Source organism: Trematomus bernacchii, unplaced genomic scaffold (assembly GCF_902827165.1).
Source record: "Trematomus bernacchii unplaced genomic scaffold, fTreBer1.1, whole genome shotgun sequence".
Taxonomy (NCBI): domain Eukaryota; kingdom Metazoa; phylum Chordata; class Actinopteri; order Perciformes; family Nototheniidae; genus Trematomus; species Trematomus bernacchii.
In genome coordinates this window covers 25,544,556-25,566,107 of record NW_022987739.1, presented here as the reverse complement: position 1 = coordinate 25,566,107, position 21,552 = coordinate 25,544,556, and the positions used below count along the sequence as shown (strand labels likewise).

The window sequence follows — 21,552 nt, the reverse complement described above, 5'->3', positions numbered from 1 at the left end:
GCATCAAGTTGGCATGCCTATTACAGCTGAATGTGGCGATTACCATCATGTTCAGCAAAACGCCTCACAAACTTATTAAGATTTAAAGCTTTAGTGCATTTTGATTCAATGCTGAGTACAGCCAAACTTGACAGTCTCTTCTCTGTCATTGTAGACCGCAAATACCTCATTCCTTCCGTCTTCTTGGATCCGAAATGCTTCTCGTTTTGCGCTGTCCCCCGTTCAAATGAAATCGCCGCCAATCATATTTCCAAGCTCGCGCCAGGGCCGGGGGAGGGGTTACAAGGCTCGCGTCTTGTGCTGCATTCACTTGCACTCGGATATTAGAGATTTTCTCTCATAAATGTCCGATGAGCCACAACTTTTCTTTCAAAACAAAGCTGCCAACTGGGGTGGCAGCTGGGGTGGCAAGGCATTTTTCTGAGGTGGCAGCTGCCACCCCGTGCCACCCCGTAGAACCGCCACTGCCTCCCTCTCACTATCCTGCTCAGTGGACCAGAACCTGGTGGACGGTCTTCTGCAGGTTCAGTCCCCTGAGAGCGGAGAAGGGAGGGAGGCCTTCGAAGCCCAGCAGCTGGCGGGTGGAGGACTCCCAGCTGAATCCAAACTCCAGCCGGCTGTAGACACACGGGTACTGCCGGTCCGCCCAGCAGACCCAGTCCACCGCCCTCTTCACCTCCTCCCAACGCTCAGGCCTGGAGGAAGAAGAAGAAAGTCGATATGAAAACCGGTTGCCACTCTGGATAGAGTGACAGCTAGTCTCCAAAAATCACCCAGACCCTACCAAAGAGCCTTTTCTACACTTCTTGCGAGACGTTTGATTCTTCTAAAATGGAAGCAACATTCCCCTCCATCCTTTTCTCAGTGGGTCAAATATGTTATGTACTTCTTACAGTTAGAGAAAATTAAGTTCTTACTCAGGGGCTCCTCTAACACCTTTATTAGAACATGGAAACCCTTTCTGGACTTTTATGACTCCTTACAAGATTGTTATGGCAGAATGTTTAATACAGCGTATTTATGATATTCATTAATGATCACATGGTATTCCATATGATGTGTGTTACTGAGTTGGGTCACACACAGTTAGAGAGACAATGGTCGTTCTGAATTATCAATAGATGTATTCATTTTAAGTGAGCTGACACCGAGGGTATAGGAAGTGCAGAGAAGGCCTCGGGTTATAAAAACAGTTAACCTTTGTTAGTTAACTAATCCTAAAGATGTCATGAGATGATGACGTTTAAACATATACAGTACAGGTATAGCTTTCAGAGAGAAAAACATGTGACATTTGTGTGGTTGGCTGCATGATAAAATGTGTGTGCGTTAAACATGTTTGGGGAACATGTTCGTGTGTCATTTAGAAAAGTATATCTAGCCCTGTGTTTCTTCTGTTCTTGGGGGCATTTCCGCGATTGGCTGCTGTGGCAGCAGGTGATGTACTTCCCATTATTGTTTGTTTGTTGCAACAACTAAATAATAATTACTTATCAGCTATATCTGTGTTTGTGGAGTATTGGTTCCTCTCTGTTTCATTCTTTCCTGTTGTGTGAGTGCTGGATCTCCACAACAAGATCCACTTGATAAAGAATAAGGTTGGATTGAGTAACTCAATGGGTTAATGCAGGGGTCTCAAACTCAAGGCCCGGGGGCCAAATCCGGCCCGCAACTTCATTTTATGTGGCCCCGCAAGAGCTTACAAAGAATATAATACGTTTATTATACGGTTACTGCCACTTTACAGAAGCAGGTTGCCCATAAACTACATGTCCCACAATGCATCACGTTTTGTGACATGCGCATTGAAGAGACTTGCAATTATTTGCCCTGGACTTCATTCGTTCCCGCAAGACATAATGCGGGAATGTGAGAGCAGACAGGTGTCGGTGCTTGCATTTATCAACAATGTTGCACAGTACTTTTGACAGATGTGTTTCTTGCATAAATACAATATCTCCACCTTGATGTTTCATTTGTATAAGCACTTTTTTAATTGGGTTGTTTAGGCCATGAAAGGTGGGGTAGGTAATTTTGGAGAAACCAGCTCGAGTGCGCTAGATTTTGAAAAAGCCCCTCCTCCAACACACACGAACGTGCACATGACCAATGAGGGCACGAGATAAGTTTGTGCACAGATGGAAGGCTGACAGGCAGGTAGGCCATCCAGTTATTTTAGCAGGGCCGGCTAAAATGATTGGTCGTGCTTTTACAGTACTACGGCTTCCACAGATGACATTTTTTTATGGATTTTTTGTCAAAGCACTTAAGATATTCATTGCTATCGGGATGTTAAGAGCATTCCATGGAATATAACAAAAAGTGTATCTCGAGCCGGTTTCTCAAACTTACCTACCCCACCTTTAACTAATAGTGAAATTATATTAATGTTCATAGTTTAAATTCTGGTGTTTTTTGTGTTGTAACAACTCTCCTTTACACATAGTTCTCCAATCACTTCTCAAAAATGCACCTTTTAGAGCTTCTAAACCTGTGTACATAATTTGTATCACCTTTCTTGTATTTCCCAACAGTGCATCCATACTTAACCCTGCACGGGTAAACTGAAAATAATGATAACACATGTGACAACAGAACAAGAGTTGAGAGTCAAGACAAATTCAAATAAGCTTTATTGACATGCCCATATTAAAAACATACTATTGCCAAAGCACATTGACAATACAGATTTAAGACTGAAACAAGTGAGATAATCAAGTCCATTGTGTTAAATAGAGACATATCATCCTACAAAGCCATAAAGATTAATAATATTCTAAATGTATTGATCCTGTATAGATCTGTTTTACTGGTTAATAAAAAGAGAATAGCATGACATTGTTGTGAAAGCAGGGATCTTAATTTTAAATGCTGATAAACACAAATGTCTTTCCTCTGAAGTACTCTGTATGCTGCTGATCATAAATATAAAAAGTGCACATCATTCAAGACAACTTTCAGGGAGGAGTTGTTCACTTTGAGAAAAAAAGGTGAAGTGGTAAAGCTGCTTTTTATCTGATAACAGCAATGTGTTGAAGTGGAAGAGCTTTATCTTGTCAGAGAACATGTAATACACCCACAATATTTTTTTACGGTTTTTATCTTTGTATGCATGCTCAACGAAAGTTGCCATTTTCTGATCTAGCTATATCTAATTTGCCCATTTACTAAAGGTCTGTAATTAACTTCAAATAAAAGGCAGTTTACTTTTTTAATGAATCATGAGCAAATCCTGCAGTTAAAGTCCCAGATTATTATTGTGATAAACATACGTACATGTTTGTATTAATTTACAGCACTAGTTCTTACAGTATGTACAAAGTGGCTGGTACCTATGCATGTTAAATACCTGCAATAGATTTGTACTCACATGGCCACAAGAGGTCATTGTTAGGAAACATACTGTATAAACACACAGGCTATTTTACACATTTGAACAAGTTAGACCAATGCTGAGACTAGAGTATTGTTGTATATTTCTGAATTATTCAATAATGTTTGACAGTTTTTATTCTTCTTATTTATATCATATTCTGCTCAATAAGGCACCTTCAATATTATAGCTTTCAGGAACTGTGGGCTTATCAGCAGATGTTTTTAGGAAGCTGTTTTTATGTTGATATGTAAAAGGATTATTACAAATACTAATTTAATTGAGTCAAATAAAAGTTGGCAAAAACATATTAAATGACTATTTATTTATTGCTGATATTAGTTTGAAAAAAAAACAAAAAACTAATTGTGATTTTGCGAGTCATGAAACGTAATTCTTATTCATGAAATCAGGCATTTTGAATAGTTTTAAATAACTCAATTTAAAATAAATTGTAAAAGCACGATTGCATGTTTGGTATCCAAACAGACACCAATGTTAAGCTTCTTTCTCACAGATCCAATGCAGATCGTGCTCACAGGACGCGTCGTTCCACCTTTTGGTGTCAGGTTTGATGTGGGCACAGTCCTCTCCTTTCTGATCATTAGGCTCTCCTTCTATCCAAAACCTAACAGGTATTACAGGAAAACAAGATGAACTAAAAGATTGGACATCAAATACAAATAACTATAAGTAATACAGCCATGTTCTTTTCTTAAAACCCAAATGAGTCTTCTGGTGAAAGGGGCAGACACCCTACGTTTAAATGCATCCTGTGTGTTGTGTTAACTCCCATTACAGAAACATGTGAAACATTTAGAAAGGTCACAACATAAACCAGCGTCTGTATTTAAAACCAAAGTAAAGCCTTACGTCAGGGTCAGTGGAGATCCATCCACCCATTTCCAGGTCCCCTCCTCTTCTCTGTCACTCAAACCAATCCAAGTGTCTTTCTTGGTCATGCTAGTTATGATTTCCTGTTCACATATTAAAAATGCAGTTTACTGGGATGGACATCAACATTCAGATAACTTTTCCCTTTTTACTAGCTCAGAAATATGTAACCAACACCATTGTTGTGATGTAATCATTATAGCTGATAGACACATTTGCTAGTATATGTACAATAAAAACATTATTGATTGATAAAAGCAGGAGTTATACAATCACAAGTGTTAAAGCAGCACACATTACCTGTTCTTCCTCACTGTCTACGATCACCAGATGTGCTCCTCTGGCTGTGCAGTTGTCTCTGCTTTGTTCCCATGAACGTTTCTCAGTAGAGAAGAGATAACAGGAACTATCAAACTTCCTCCATCCTTCAGGACACGATTTCTCTGTAAAAGTAGTAAGATCTTGTTGATTTACTGCTTTAACTGCTGAAATATGGAACTCTTGAGTGCATTATATGTCACTTTTGTAATAATAATGAAAACAAATATTTATTAAGCATTTTTAGAGGGATCAAAAGAGATCACACATTTCATTGCAGAACAACTACTTCTCTTTTTTGGGATTTAAATAACTGTTTGGATGTGATCTAGTCAGGCACCACAGCACTGAGACTGATCTTGTTAAAGTCTTCAATGACATCCACTTAAACACAGACAGTGGCAACATCTCGGTGTTAGTTACTAGACCGACTGGAAAACTGGGTCTGACTTTCGTCAACAGTTCTAAATTGGTTTGAAACCTTGTTATCCTTTATTATTATTATTATGCTGCAAATATCTGGAACAAACTACCTCTAAGTTCTTCTTCCTATTGCTTATATTAAAGTAATTTAGACAAGGAAACTGGCCATAAGCATAGTTTACAGAGAAATATAAATATGGTGGGTGAAGAAAAATAAAACAAACTATAAATGAAATCACTCACAACTAAGTCATTAAAAACCAATTCTTAATTATCATTAATGAAAAGTTTCATTCTGTAACTATGTTATGAAAGGATCAATAGTCAGCCTTAGAATATCAATATTGAGGTATTTTGCAAAACATATTATGATAATTGATATCTTACACATACCGAACCCTATGCAAAGCCCCCCACATGAAGCACTCACTCAAAGACTCAACCTCTCTGGTCTTTTCAGTGAGGTTGGCCTTCAGCTGGTTGATCAGCTGATCTCTGGCCTGGAGACGCTCAGTGAGGTTGTCTCTCTCTTCAGTCACTGAGGACAGGTCTGCTTTGACAGCGGAGAAATCTGCAGCGGCACCACCTACTGAGTAATGGTCTGAAATGAAAATAGATGTTTCTTATTACCTGATGCAATCATACTGACACAAACCAAAGTCAATATTTTCCTAATTTGGCCCTAGGAGAAAAGTAGAAAAACGATAGATGTTTTGGTCAAATGTGCATCTTTCAGAGCAGAATATTGCTCCTTAAAATCACACGTTCAAAATGACATTATTAAACGTATTAAAAGAAAGACTCACAGTGGACAGCGAGGCCGATGAGTCCAGCCAGCAGGAAAACACTCAGCAGCCCCAGACCGAGAACAGACGCTCTGAGAAGTCTCCTGGGACCTGAACACAGAGAAGACCAGGGAGTAAAAAAGTACAGTAAATCCAAAATCCACAGTGCACTCTGTCTGACACTCTTACCTTCTTGTATTGTTGATGATCTTGAGCTTAGGGTTTTGACATCAACAGCATTGTCATAGATTTTCTCCATTGCTCATGGGAATGCCAACTCTTTCCTAGAAGGTCAGCTCTGCAGCAAGTATCCTGAAGTATGTGACTGGGGAAAGTGTGGTTGCTGGTTTGAATTTCTAAATGCTTTATCTTTTTGAGGAAGTCACACATCATTTGAGGAAGTCACACATCATTTGAGGAAGTCACAGGTCATTTTACATATAAAAAAAAAGAAGAAGATGATCAGGAAATACTAACTTTATTGATATGAAAATATTAAAAAGCACAGTGACAATAAAAATGTAAGACTGAAACAAATGTGATAATCATGTCCATTGTGTTAAATAGAGACATATAATCTTACAAAGCCATAAAGATTAATAATATTCAAAATATTCCTGTAAAGATCTATTTTACTGATTAATAAAAAGAGAATAGCATGTCATCATTGTGAAAGCAGCTACAAATATTTGTTGGCGTGAAAAGCTGGCTCTCTTGATGGCCCAAGGCACAAGACGAACTGGCACAGATATAAAGAATATTATTCTGTTAATGTAATTTTAGTTTCTGAAAGTTGAGACAATTTAAGTTACCTTTTGTTGAACTACTGTATGCCCCGCTCACACGGGACCGTTTGCGTTTATGCACAGTATGTGTATTCAAAAAAGTGTTCCGTTCACATGCATTTGTTTCATTTAACGTGTCTGTTCAAACGAGACCGCTGGAAACGCTGTAGTACATATGCCGGGACTGTAAGTGGCGCTGTAACTTCCGCCACAAAATACACCAAAAGCAGTGAAGAAGACTCCGCAGCAGCCCCGCAGCAATGTTGCCATGGCTACCCTTCTGTTTACACCCCACCGTGGATTTAGCAACATGTAGTTCATGTAATTCTCCATGTCCACTTGTTGCTGATGGTTGTGGTAGAGGAGCTGTATATGTTTGCACTAATATCTGTAGCATGGTCAGTAGCAGTAGCACTAGCAGTAGCTACTGACAGGAGGAGGAGCATGTCTCCGTGGAGAGGACTCGCTCAGAGAGATATTCTCTACAAACACCGGGTGAGATCCTCCTTTGTCAATATAATGGATCAATGCATGAAATCTGACTCTGTTTATTTTGTTTAAGGAGTATATTGGGCGTTAACAATTCTGGTTTGCCTTTTATAATATTATTTCATTCAAGAACCCCTTGTGCGTTTAATTAACACAGCCATGCTACAGCAGTGAGCAGGAGAGGTGGGGAAAGGTGGGGCTATCGTTATTTTTTCAGGAAATATTCGTATAGAGGTGATTACACGGACTCGGTTGACCCCCCAGAGCAGTTTTCTAGGCGCCGTTTACACAAGGAGAAAACTGCTTGTATCTGCATAGTTTCGCGTGCGTATAGCCCTATTATTTACACGAGGCCGATAGAAACTGACCCCACAAACGATAACGAGTCCCAAGGTGGATAGATTTGCAAACGAAACGCTCTGGGGGGTCAACCGAGTCCGTGTAATCACCTCTATACGAATATTTCCTGAAAAAATAACGATAGCCCCACCTTTCCCCACCTCTCCTGCTCACTGCTGTAGCATGGCTGTGTTAATTAAACGCACAAGGGGTTCTTGAATGAAAGCCGTACTGCAGACGCCAGCTGATGCGCCACAACACCACTTCAAGCCCGGTGACTGGGTAGTGATCAAAGACTTCAGGAGGAAACACTGGAAGCAGCAACGGTTCCAGGGAAGTGGCGTGCCAAGCTATCAACACACGCATCAGAGGGTTGTGTTGTTCAGAGAGTTATGTCGCATGTTTTCCGTTTCCTCATATAGGCTACATGTAAATAAAAGTTTTACACAGAAAAAAGTTTTACATATGTATTTTTGATCCACACATATTTGTTTTCCGTTTAAAACCGCTGCACCTGCAAACACAACCCGCTTTCTGTGCATGGATCGCTGTGCATTCATGTGTGGGTTTTTTGAGACTCCCCTGACGGTGACCCGATTCGTACTTGTACTTTGTTCTATATAGCCAATCAGATGTCTCCTCCATTACATTACATTACATGTTAGACGCTTTTATCCAAAGCATACATACTCAATATACTGTGGACAATCCCCACAGGAGCAATTTGGGGTGAAGTGTCTTGCCCAGGGACACAACGACATGCTGAGTGCAGTGGGGTTTGAACCTGTGCTCCTCTGAGCCGAACACCAACGCACTAGTCCACTGCGCCACAGCCTCCCCATTCTATATACACACACACAAACTAATTTTGCAGACCCTATCCCTCCGTAGTCTTTCAAGTAGGAGGAGAAATGCCAGCGTTCTCCTCCGGTTTACAGGCACTGTGTAAATTATATATATAGAATAATTATGATGATGAATGCATTTTTTTACCACTAAAATACAGCAACACATCTTTGATTCATGTCGTTTATAACTGGAATATTACAGTTATTATTAACTTTGTCTGTACAAAGTAGCCTGTCCAGGAAATATGCCCAAATCAACAAAAACTGCGAGCCGGCAGGCAAGACGCTCCGCTTCTGAAATGCTTCTGAAACGCGCCTGGTAGGGTATGCCGGAGGAGGCTGGACCAAAACCGCGGCGCAGCCGTGACGCGGCGCAGACGGACCCGGTGGAATCTAGGAGAAGGGTCTAGCTGCGGCCGCGGCCAGTACACGACACTACACGACACGCCCACTACACGACACGCCCACCTGACACGACACTACGGTGGCTGAGAGACATTACCGTACATGGCAGATTAAAAGCGAATTGACGACACTGACGCTGACGAAAGGATATTTAAGGAGACATGAGGTTTACAGAGAACAGACAAACAATATGGCGCACCGAGTACAGGTAATTAACGTATTGTGGTTTTAGATATAATTACATACTATTTAGGTTCTCGTTTGTTTGTCGATGTGGCTGTTTAGCGCAGTGTAATTGTGTTTATTTTGCTAATTTGTATTTTAAATATTAAATGTAAAGGAATGGAATACATATAAATATATATATATATATATATATATATATATATATATATCTTAGCTCTTAGCTTGACATGCTCGACGTTCAGTTAGCATATATGCTAACTGAACATGCTCGTTCAGTTAGCATGTCAAGCTAAGAGCTAAGATATATGTATATATTTTAGCTTGACAGATGGAACAATGCATGTCCTCGCATTTTTACAAGAATCTGATTTTGTGTAAGTTTTAAATATTCATTGAAGGTGTCTTTCACATTTGAATGTTTTAAAAAAACAAACATGTATTAGCTGCTATACTGACATGCACATATGTATAATTATATTATTATTTTAAGTGTGGTTTAAAGTTAAATGATATATAGTTATTGGGTAGAGCCAAGTAACCCAGGTGGATGCAATCAGGCCTCTGTTTTTAGATGGGGTTTGTGGCCATGCTGTAGGCCTGACATTTAAACCATAGACTGTATATATAAAGATGTAAACTAGCTGAAGGGCTTTCTGTTCGAACCACAGTGACATCTAGAGGTTGTTTTGTGCATAACATGTCAACCAAAAGGGTAGAGCTGGCTGACAAGATATCAAGACACAAAATGTGCTCTACCAAATGGTGGCGCTGGCAGTTAAAGGGTTACCTTCTGAAAGTGAGGAAGTATGACCAGCTTTGTCCCATAGGATTATACAGGCCAGTCCATTGCTGCTTGTTTAAGGAGTTAACTATTTCCAATATTAAAGTCACTGAAATTGCATTCTATTTTATTCACCTATAGACAAACAACACAACACTCCGTGATGGAGCACGCCCAGAGCTCAACAAATTGGACTCGGACACCTTCCAGTGTCCATTTTGTGAAAGGACCGGGTCATACCCTGGTCTGATGGCTCATTTGCAGAGCCACCAGAGGGCACTTGTGAAATATGGAGGTAAGTACATCTATAATTCAATATGATCATTGTATACTTCATCACATTACATTACATGTTACTTGTTAGATGCGTTTAATGCCTCACACATTATGGATACATGTGTTATTTCTGTGCCCCAGGACATCCTTGGTGTAAATTAATTTAGAATTATAAATTGAACATTAAAAATTAGATTTATATTCAGGTTATGAAGTGTTAATAATGCTGGAAAAGTATCCTTATTTGGGGTAGGCACAATATGAGCATAATCACACATTCAATCTGCAAAAATTCAGTTTATAGGCAAAAATATTATTGTTGGTGACATGATTATTTATTGCTCTCGCACAAACACCTTGTTTCAAATTGCATATTTACAAGAAATTCATGTTGGTTTGTTTCTAGAATCCTCTAAACCACTTTCTGTCTCTTTTTTTAGGTTATAATGTTTATAAATGCCATCTAAAATGTGTGGCCAGTAGCCATTATCACTGTGGCTTTTGCCCAAGAATCATTGGGAGAAAGGAGATGTTTATCAGTCACTTTAAAAACTGCTGCACTGAACATCCAACTACGTTGGCGGCGGCCCCAGCAACCACAACGACTCCTCCAGTGATGGCCCCGACGACCGCTCCAGTGATGGCCCCGACGACCGCTCCAGTGATGGCCCCGACGACCGCTCCAGTGATGGCCCCGACGGCCGCTCCAGTGATGGCTCCGGCTGCTGCAGCAACACGCCACAATATTTCCACAGCCCCCAACATTTTGATGTCAAAGCGCAAAACAACAACATGTTGTTTTTGTAGCCTACAATTAAAAAGGAAAAACCTACAAATGCACATACAAAGGCACCACTCATCCAAAACATCGGACATCACAGCAAATCGCCACCTAAAATCACAGTGCGTAGATCAAAAAAGGGGACTTTTTGCAGTTTCCAGGACCTTTAAGGGTGCTGTGCACTGTATTCATGTCCAAAAATCTAACTTAGGTATCACCTGTCAGTTGGAAATGTGCAACAGGGCATATGACTATGCACGGAGAAGTGGGCTAGTCGGGTTTGACTGCGTCCATGTCCAGTCCTTGACGTACAGCCCTCTGGTCACCAATTCACCTATTGTTCACGATGAAGGGATTCTCACAGACATGGTAGTGAACAAGTGGTTTAGCAAGAACACAGAGAGTGAGTGTCTGAGAAGGAAGCTGGCTGCTGATACAGAAGGTGCACCACTGAGTGTTGAGGTGTACCTTAGCCAAGAACATGGGCACATTTATTTTTCGGTTTTGGAATCACACATCTCCTCATATTCTAGATTGGGGAGGGTCATGGTCCACTATGACGATAATAAAAGTACTTGGCATTGCCCTTGTACCAAGCCTCGAAAATCCTGCCCACACACATCAATTGCAAAGTGGCACCTGCAACAATCCAGGCCTGACTTTTTCAAGAAAATGCAATCTTGTCACGAAGACTCTTCCACAACATTTTCATCTGAGGCAGCACCTATGGTAGATGACCAACAAGCTGAAGATATTCCTCTATATCCTCCAGAAGGAAAAGCACTAGTGGAAATGGTAGAGTACCTTATATCCCACAAAGCCCTGCCAACAATCCTTCCAAGAAACTTGGCATCATTACAGTCATCAGAAGATATGCCAAGGCACTTGGTTCCACAAGAGAATTATTGCCACAAGTGTCCAGGCAATGTCCCTCTTTCTGAACCCATTGCCATCTCTAAAAAAGCCAAGATTGTCACAGTCACTGGAATTGTGGAGGGTAGGTTGCATTTCATGACGGTAATAGTTATTGCTGAAGTGTTTAGTTCCATGCTTGACCAATATGTGGTTTGTCATTCAGTAACCATCATGATACTGACAAGTTCACCATCCTTTTTTACAGGTATTACAACATATTGTAAAAAATGTGTTCTTTGTGGCACATTTTACCGATACCAGGAGTGGACAAGGGGGCTGCATAATTTTAATGATCATGTCATTTTGACACATCATTTCTGCCTATTTCTCAGGAACTCTATACAGGTACTACAAGTTTTATATGTTGTATGTGTTAACATGTGTTCCTATCCATTGTAATATCAACCTGACAGTTTTTCCTCCACATCCACTTGTAGAACCATACAGCAGTGGGAAGAGTTGTAGAGGCTTTACAAGCTACAAACAAGCAAAAGTATCCAGACCGTGACTCCATTCTCCATGGGTACCTTCATTTTGAAGCCCTGTCATCACATACATATGACTTCTCATGTGTAAACTGTGGAGATCATCCTCCTGTGGTGATTATGGATTTGCATAAAAAGGGAGTCTTCAGCATGCCAAGTGAGTGCTCATTTCTTCAAATCTCTGTGTCAGTTACAATTCCAACTGTTATTTAGACAACTGTTTGTCTTTCAGCGAGTGACCTCCAAGAGCCACCACCTGAATTTGATGGCCAGGTTGACATTGAAGACTTCTGGCATTCGGTTAGCGAAGAGATCCTTTGTCGAGGCTTTGTGAAGAGTAAGTAAACTTTGAGCAATTTTGAGAGTGCACTGTGCCAAGTAGGTATAACTGCAGGCATTTGTTAACCATTTAGTTTGAGTTTTTTCAGGATAAGCTGTGCGTTTGTGTATATAGCCTTATATAAACAATGTTGGTCATAATTTGTCTGTTTGGCTCTTTCCTAGGTAATGCTGCAAATCCATGTGTGGTATCCCCATCGTACCATAAATGGGCACCTTGGATAGGTTCTCGGACCAGGGCCAACAACATTGTGTTCAACACAGAATACATGAAGGGTCAAGGCAGGAAACGGGCCAACCTGACAGAGCAGGCAGAGGTGGACATCACAGAGGACAGATTGACAAATGAAATTATGAACTTGAAGGTGACATTAATTTAACAAGATGCTTCCCCCAAACTGTAATTGTTCTTAGATGACCATGTGTAATTGCCAATGTTTTCACAGGTTAATGCAGTGCGAAGTTTGGTGAAGAGCTGTGGCCTTGACTCAACTGGATCAAAAATGGATCTCGTCATCCGCTTGAGGGAGCAAATGAAAAGCCGCAGTACATATGACAAGGTGTTCCAAAAGGTCTGGGGTGCATCTGGTAAGTTTTGCAAAGCACAATTATCGTAATTTATGAGATTTTTGCTTTTAGAGTTTTAAATATATAATATACTTATATTTTAATTTATTTTCCTGTTAAGGTGGTTGGGCAGTGATAATGTGCCCTTGTGGGATCGTGAATGCAGTTAAATTCAATGTAAGAGCAGAAAGTCCACGAGACTATGCAGACATGCTGCTATCTTTTAAGCACATGCCAAATGTGGCAATCTATGACTTTGCCAGAGGTTTGGTCACTCACACCAACTTGCGTGAGCCAGAAAAGATGCCTTTCAGGCCAAATTAAGGCAGACTGACGGATGATACACCAGAAAATCTCCTGTCTGCTGCGAAAAGTGCGCTGACAATAAACTTGCCCTGGTTAAAGTTCAAGAAGGAGCCAGCGGACACGAATGGACACCCTACTACAGGATCTGCCGATCACTACGCTCTTTATGACACTTTCCATGAGGCAAACACGAAAGACCCTAAAGATTGCTTAAGAAAAATTGGCCTTGTCCCAGAACTCCGCGGCTTGATCAACTCTCAAACAGCTGAGCAGTTATTCTCCAAAATGAGAAAAAATAACTATTTTCTGAACATGATGTCTCCGGGAAGCCATGTCTTTCTCATGCGATGTACTATTCATCATCATAACATCAAAAGAAATGAGAGAACCCTGACCGAACTTAGGAAAATATCATCGGAGAAGATCACTCTTGATCCAACTGGAAAGGCTGTAATGGGTACGTAAGCGTTAATGTGAAATATTTTTTATTTAAAATAATGTCTTCACATTGTGTTTGTTTCTTATTTATATTTTATAGCATCTGCACTGTTTCCAAGTGGCACTTCAACTCCAGCACACCCCAAAGGTGAGTTGACAGCCGGTTATGGAATATCTGTATAACTGGTTCCGGTGGACAAAGATGTGTATGGATCAAGGCATGGTGATCTACTTTTTTATTTTTATAATTTTTTTTTACATTTTCTTTTTTATTACAATATAAATAGAAGCACAGAACATGGACCAATGTTCAGAAAAATGTGAGGCCTTAACAATCATCTCATCACTCAAGCCCTGCAGAGCCTCATGGTCCCTAAAGGGTGATCATCCCCTTCAGGAGCATCTGGTAAACTGAAGTTTCTGCATACTATCATTATTGTCCTTAATATTTTATTAATTTGGAACATGACTAATCTTCATGCTCTGTTATTTGTTTTCCTTATTTGTACACGTCCAGATCAACTATATCCTGGATGTTGATAGGCCAGATGGGGAGATAATAATCAAAGATGGACCAACTTGCCTGACCAGGAGTAACATGCTGACGCTTGGACTCCATAGAGACATGGACTCAATGGTGCGTTACAACTGTCCAATTTAGTGGTGAAGGTATGTTTTGATAAAAATATGCCAGGAATTAATTGTCTGACACTGTCTATAAACTATATCAACAGGTAGGAAATGGGTGCCTAAGGCTGGTCCAAGACATGGCTAATATGCAGGTGTGTCTATTTATTTATGAAAGATATTTTTATACTGAAAAGTTTATGTGATTTGGTGAAAAGGTCATGGCTTACATGCATAGTTGTGTTCAATACATAGCTGGTACTCAGACATGTTTTACATACTTTTTTTTTTAGCATTTCATAATTTTAGGTATGGTTGAATTCTATACAGGGAAAGGATGTTTTCATTTGCGACCTTCATCTACCCCCAACATGGCTCCCCCCCTCCAACTGTGATCCTTTGCTCCATTTCCCAGTAAGTGATTGAGCAGATATTTTCAGTCTAATATTAAACATGATGAACCGAGATGTTATCCTTAACTTTACAATTGGCATGCCCCTCATTGGATATGTGCACATTGGCTGTGTTGGTTCTAAATACTAAATTAAACTTAAATGGTTTCCAAACACTTAACTAAAAGGTCTTCTGATTTTGCAACACCACATTACTAAATTACTTTATGAAAATGCAGTACATCATTTTCAACAGAAGGATGCTGATCAGAGGGAAGCCCTGATCATTCCACTGTGGGTTCCAGGGCATTTTCTCCTGTGTGTAAGTTCATTATACCCACTGAAAATATACAGACTTTGTATGCAGCATATGACATCCTGTTGTACATTGAAAGGATGTGGTTGTACATTTCTTAGCTTTAACCTTCATTACTCATGCCATTTGCTTGTGAATTTGTTGAGGCAATGTTATTACCCGCAAAGTGTACTATTTGCTTATTGTCCAGACTGCATATTCCCTGTAGGTGATGAGGCCACTCCAGAAAGAACTGTTCTTTCTGGATTCGCAATATTTCAGAAGAACAGGGGGTTTCCCCTGTGAGCCCTACAGGAATCTATTAAGGTTACCCTGGATGTGTGTGTTCTGGTGGTCACGTTACCCTGACCTGCCTATAATGTTAAGACTATGTTTAAAAAAGAAAAGTTCAAACGGGAGGCACTGTAGTCCTTAAAGGTAGGGTAGGTAAGTTTGAGAAACCGGCTCGAGATTGCTAGAATTTGAAAATACACGACCGGAGAAAATCTGCCACTTCCTTACAGAGCCCCTCCTCCAACACACACGAACGCGCACATGACCAATGAGGGCACGAGATAAGTTTGTGCACAGATGGAAGGCTGACAGGCAGGTAGGCCATCCAGTTATTTTAGCCGGGCCGGCTCAGATGATTGGTCGTACTTTTTACAGTATTACGGCTTCCACAGATGACATTTTTTTATGGATTTATTGTCAAAGCACTTCAGATATTCATTGCTATCGGGATGTTAAGAGCATTCCATGGAATATACCAAGTGTATCTCGAGCCGCTTTCTCAAACTTACCTACCCCACCTTTAAATACGGAAGGATTGTTATAGTCAGAAAAGATTGGCTTCCTTAAAGCTGAAGTTGAATGAAATAGTCAAACGCAATCGAAAGGGAAACCAAGAGAAATCTTCCTCGTTGAACTTTTTCCAATAACATGATTTACTTTATTTGCATGGTCTGAACGTGTTAATGGCTGTTATTTTTCTACAACTGTGTTCCCTGTTCTGTGGACTACAGTTGGCGGTTCATGTTCTGAATCTGAAGCAACAATGTTTTGTTCCCCCTCTTTTTTAATAATTTCTGATGTTTGACCTAGTTTTGCTCTTGCTTTCCCAGGGGTGTTGCACAGCAAATCATTGCAGGATCCTGGACCGAGAAGACTGCTCTGGATTTTGAGGTGTTTGCAATGTCACTATCGTATTGTCACAATTGGCTATTATGCTCTTACTAACTTTTCTTCATACAGGGGCTTCCGAAGCAGACCCATGGGAATGACTGTGGTGTCTTCATGATAATGGTGAGTAAGGATAAGGCCGTGATATGGCACAATTGATTGCTCCTTAACACCTTTCATTTGTAAATGCATGCAATAGTGAATAGTTTCTTGTGGCATTATCAGCCCTGCACATTTTATTGGAGGTGTGTGACTACTTTCTCAGAGTTATAAGCTGTCACGTGTACATTATGTCTTGCATGTCTTAATAAAATTCTCATTACAGTATGCCTGGTATTTTGCCATGGAGGCCAGCTTTGACTTCAGCATTGTAAGTATTAAGGAAAGAAGTCACATTAAAATTTTATAACAAACTTAATGAAAATTGATGCTCTTTCTTTAGCATGACATGTCTCTCCTGAGAAGGTGGTGGTGTGTTATCCTGGTGGAAAACTTTGGACTGGAAGGGTATGCTGCAGTGCTACAAAAACATTTGAATTTGTAATTGTATTATCGAGAAGATTTGGGGGGGAACTCCTGGCTCTAAAATGCAACCTTCTGGTGAAGAAAATGTGTCTTAATTGCAGGTATGGAAAGAAGTTTGCTCACTATAGTGAGGAAGGCAGGGCGACAATGTTCCACCTACATTCAGGATCAGTCGTAAAAGGACGCATGCAAGCAGCACCATGGTCAGTGTATCGCTCAACGTATCATGACCCTGTGTGCCTGTTTCAGAATGGGTTACTACTCCTAAAACACATACTACATAGAACTTATGGTACATGCAACATTTGTTTTGTGTGGTACTGTGTCATTCTGAATCGAGCCAGGATCATTTTTTGAGGAGTTAAACCGTGCATGTAAAGCACTGTCAAAATAATGGTTTACTGTCTACAGATGCCCCTGGACACTGACGAGGACCACTCCTATAACAAGAGGCCTTGCAGCTTCCTTCCTAAAGAGTCGGTTAGTGTGAATGGAGTTTATTGCATACAAACATACTATCCGCCATTCATATGGAAATTGAGGATTTTGAATCCTCTTTAGCGTCACATGTACACAGCACAGCAGACACAGTGAAATAGACTCTGCATTCAACCCATCCTAGTATCAGGAGTATCTAATATTCAGAGCATTCCACTCAATAATATTTGTCCTGTGTACCCATTAAGGAAAGTCATGTTACCATGGACAAAGAAGACGGAAGCCTGGATGGCGAAAACGCATCTTTCAAGATGCTTGAGGTCAGTAAGGAAGTGCAAATGTTCATGGAAATTACTTATTCAGAGTTGAATTTAACATGTTTAAGCAATGTCAATTACATTTTAGGAAAGGGCTCAACAAGCTCAGCACCATCGAAGACTGACCAGTGGCTTGTTAATAGATTGTATCACTCAGGACAAAGGCTTACTGCAACATCTTGAAGTGAGTTTGCAATTGAAATGTCTAAGTAAAGGGACTCATTTTAAGCACAATATAAATAATTAAAGTGAAATATACATGTATTTTTAGCATTCTCCCAGTAAAATATAGCATTTGCAGGCAATCGTCACTGGACAAGTCAAGTCTCCTTGGGCAAAGAAGGACGAAAGGGTCATCATCTTATTTGAAGATGATGACCAGGTGGACCGAGTGTTGTCATTCCTCTCACAAGTGGTTGAGAAAACACAGACTGAGAGAAGGTTCACAGATGAGGTGGCATTCGTCATGGATGTGCTTCTGCCAGAGGTTAGATTTCACTGACTTTTTATTTGTCGACTACACATTATATAAAATTACATATGTTGCACTTAAACTCATGGTCAATGTCCAGTAGAATGTTGATGCCAATTGGTCTGGCATAATTGTCACTTGCAGAATGGCACAACCTTTATTGGATGTCTGCATTTTACTCCAACTGTTAAACGTGTGGCTTTAATCCCTTCATGACACAGGCGACAGTCCACGCCCTTGCAGCTGTACTCTCGGTTTCCCTTGAAAGAGCCAAGGAAACTTATAAATGTGGACCCGAGTATGACTGGAGGTAAGCTGGAAACATGAGGAGAATGCTAATACAATTTCTATTTAAAGTGTACAACCCCTGATGCATGTGAATTTATAATATTACATATATGACTTCTTTATACCATCTTGTCTTATCAGTGAGATGGAACTTTGTTCTCATTACCTCACCAAGAACTTGAGTGAGGAAGCGCACCAAAGGCTGAAGAACTCCAGTGAAAGGTTCCGAAGAGCTTTGGATTCCGAGGAGTTTTTAAATAGGCTTTAACCTCCTGCAGGTCAATCCTGGCTGCTTACATTTTTATTTAAACCATGTTGATTTTACTGTTCGGATCAATTTTAAAAGGTTATTTTTTTTTTTAAGCAGACCAGGTTGAATAGTGCCCCTCTGATTTTCCACATGTTCTGTTCAATAAATGTTCATTGAGGAAAACGGTATCAGTGTCTTATTGTATATTCATCACAGTGAATGCAGTGAATGCTGAACTTGCCGGACCATATACTGTAGTTGAAAGTACACAATGAAACACTGGCTTGCTTGTATCAAATCAATACAATTCCCACATGCCCTACCCCGGAACCTGCGGTCTTCAGACTCTGGCCCCCCGCACCAACCTGGGATCCTTCGGGGACAGAGCCTTCAGTATGGCAGCCCCCACTCTCTGGAACGCTCTCCCTGCGGAGATCTGCAACATCCCCACGCTTGACGCCTTCAAAAGGGCCCTCAAGTCTGCCAAGGTCTTTGGCCCCAAATCTATTTGTTTTGTCTGTCTAACTGTTCGTCTGACTGTCTTTTGTTATGTTTGTTTCTACTCCTGTTCTTTTTAAAGCGACCTTGGGTCTCATGAAAGGTGCTATATAAATCCAAGTTATTATTAATACATCATTGGAACGGTAAGAATCTCAGCTACAACACTGACTAAAGCCTTCCCATCTCCAGTATGCCTACACAACCCTGTCTCCTAGAAATTACGTTCCCACAAAACTAAACTGCATTCTCAAATACGTTTTGCAAGAAACGTATTTCCTTCCACGTTACGTTTGTTATGAACATATCTTAAATACGTTTATTTTCTACATATCTTCTAGAAACCTATTTTCTCTCACATGACGTTTGTTATGAACGTATCTTAAATACGTTTGCTTTCTACCTATATTTGCCATTTCTTTTCTAGCTTATAATAATGATAATAGTCATTTATTAATATCATTTTAGAGCAAACTTATTTTCGCGCTGGCTGGCGGCTGATTTTTCAGTTGACCAAATCCGTTATTATGCTGGTTAATGGTTAATAATCACAATATTGTTTGTAGTCGTTTCATACAGCATTCTCAATTACGTTTAATTTTGTCCCACGTTACGTTTGTTCTGAACATATCTTAAATACGTTTGCTTTCTACCTATCTTTGACATTTATTTTCTAGCTTATAATAATGATAATAGTAATTTATTAATATCATTTTAGAGCACACATTTGAAATCGACGATCGGGCTTGATATCCTATGGTTAAATTAAAATCAGTAGGCGAGGCTGTAATTTCGCCAGCTGCGAGGCAGAAAATAATAGTTTTAACATGCCAAAAAGCTGCTGTGTCGTTTATTGCACCTCAAACATTAAAACAAATCCAGAGTTACGTGTTTCTGTACTTCCTCTAAGAAGAAAGGACAGTATACAACAGAAGAGCTCTGTGGCTTCAGGCTTGATCGCCGTTCAAATGACAGCTGGTTTCCCCAAAAGTGAGCAGGGCTGTAAAGTGACGTAGGAAAGATCATCAGCTCGCTGATTGGATGTTTTAGCCGCAATGCAAGTCGGGATATGGTGTTAATGCGATATGAAATCCGAAAAAAGAATCAGAGTTTAGGATGGCCGAAGACACTACACTACCCATAATCCCCAGCTATCGTTTGGGACTACAGTCCTGTTGACAAACCCCGTGATTAATCTTCAAGCTCTGGGATTGGATGTTGGAGTGGCAGTGCGCCAAGGTTACGCCGAGCGCCAAACAGCTCTTTGAAATGGAACGAAACCACGGCAGACTTTCCAAAACTGGACTCGAACGCCCCCCCAGAACTACAAATGCTGGCTATTGTGTTTCGCAACATGTTCTATAGCGTCTCTACTGGGAATTGTAGTTTTAAAAGACGTTTTCGTTTTTCCCAAAATTAGAAGTTGACAGTATTAAACTGTGTACAGCCCTGGAGGTTTAGGGGATAGGAAACAAATTGGTGTGTACAAATGTAAAACATGTAATTAATAAATGGGTGAAAATCGCTTGTGTCCATAATGGGAAGCATTAATATATACCCACATGCCAGCTCATTGTTACTTTGGAATTCTACTCCACTACAATTCAGAGGTTAACCTGGTATTTTTACTCCACTACATTTATTTTAGTTACTTTGCAGATTCTGATTAATGATGTGAAATATAAACAACCCTTAAAGCAGACTTTAGTTACACCTGAGTAAAATTCAGGGAAAGGTGATTGTCAAGTGCCAACAATCAGGAGAGATATTAGTTGGTGCTTGAGAAGACTAAACATTTATCTGCAGATCTCTATAAAGTATATTCATTACTCGTTATTCTCTACTAATAGTTAATTAAAAACTGTATATAATAGCTATTTTGCACATCCCTTTCAAGATTTTCTAAGGTTTATTGACATATCATATACACCACGATGTTGAAGTTATGCAATTAATGAAAAACTTGGGTCACAGGTTCCTCAACAGTGCATTACAAGACATCTATCAATATGTGTGTATTCCTCCACCATTAAACTCAAATTCTGCACATGTCTTATACTATCTACATACATAAGAGTATAATTAATATATATATAATATCAGTTAAAATAAGTGCTTCAACACAGTTAACATTGCAGGAAAGCAATATATTAGACGCTAAGTACTTTGTCAGGCTTAATATTTATCTGTAGATAGATACCCCCAAAGCTTTTTTCTTATTTGAAAGAAAACCTAAAGTATTGTTTAATGTGTTAATAAAGGTTAATTAGTTTGTCTGTTTTGCACATCCTCATATTAATATCTTTGTACATCAGGCACTACACTGTTTTATTGTAGAGATCACTTACAGTATCTTCTTGATTTTTTATATTCTATATTTCTATCATTGACCTTCTACTTTCCCCCTATGAAAGTATGTACTCTTAATATTTTATTCATCAAATAACATTATTCAACAAAAATAACATTATTCAACAAAAATGATTAAATAACGTGCTTTAACCACTAGGCGGTGCACACAAGGTACACACAGCA

The 21,552-nt window shown here is 39.8% G+C and overlaps 2 protein-coding genes and 1 pseudogene across 2 annotated transcripts; 2 read left to right on the top strand and 1 right to left on the bottom strand.

Annotated features, from left to right (window-relative positions):
* Positions 1-487: 487 nt before the first annotated feature.
* Positions 488-6,625, bottom strand: LOC117495514 (C-type lectin domain family 6 member A-like). Its single transcript, XM_034146791.1, has 7 exons — positions 6,606-6,625; positions 5,983-6,118; positions 5,815-5,904; positions 5,439-5,609; positions 4,568-4,710; positions 4,247-4,350; positions 488-695 (listed from the first exon to the last, which is right to left on the bottom strand). Exons 2-7 carry the CDS (start codon positions 6,050-6,052, stop codon positions 488-490), a joined length of 786 nt encoding a protein of 261 aa, XP_034002682.1. The 5' UTR covers positions 6,053-6,118; positions 6,606-6,625.
* Positions 6,626-11,556: 4,931 nt separating this feature from the next.
* Positions 11,557-16,344, top strand: LOC117495513 (annotated as a pseudogene).
* An 803-nt stretch (positions 16,345-17,147) lies between these two features.
* On the top strand, positions 17,148-18,537 carry LOC117495512 (PWWP domain-containing DNA repair factor 3B-like). Its single transcript, XM_034146790.1, has 6 exons — positions 17,148-17,234; positions 17,441-17,512; positions 17,598-17,693; positions 17,811-17,996; positions 18,203-18,291; positions 18,411-18,537. Exons 1-6 carry the CDS (start codon positions 17,148-17,150, stop codon positions 18,535-18,537), a joined length of 657 nt encoding a protein of 218 aa, XP_034002681.1.
* The last annotated feature ends 3,015 nt before the right edge of the window (positions 18,538-21,552 follow it).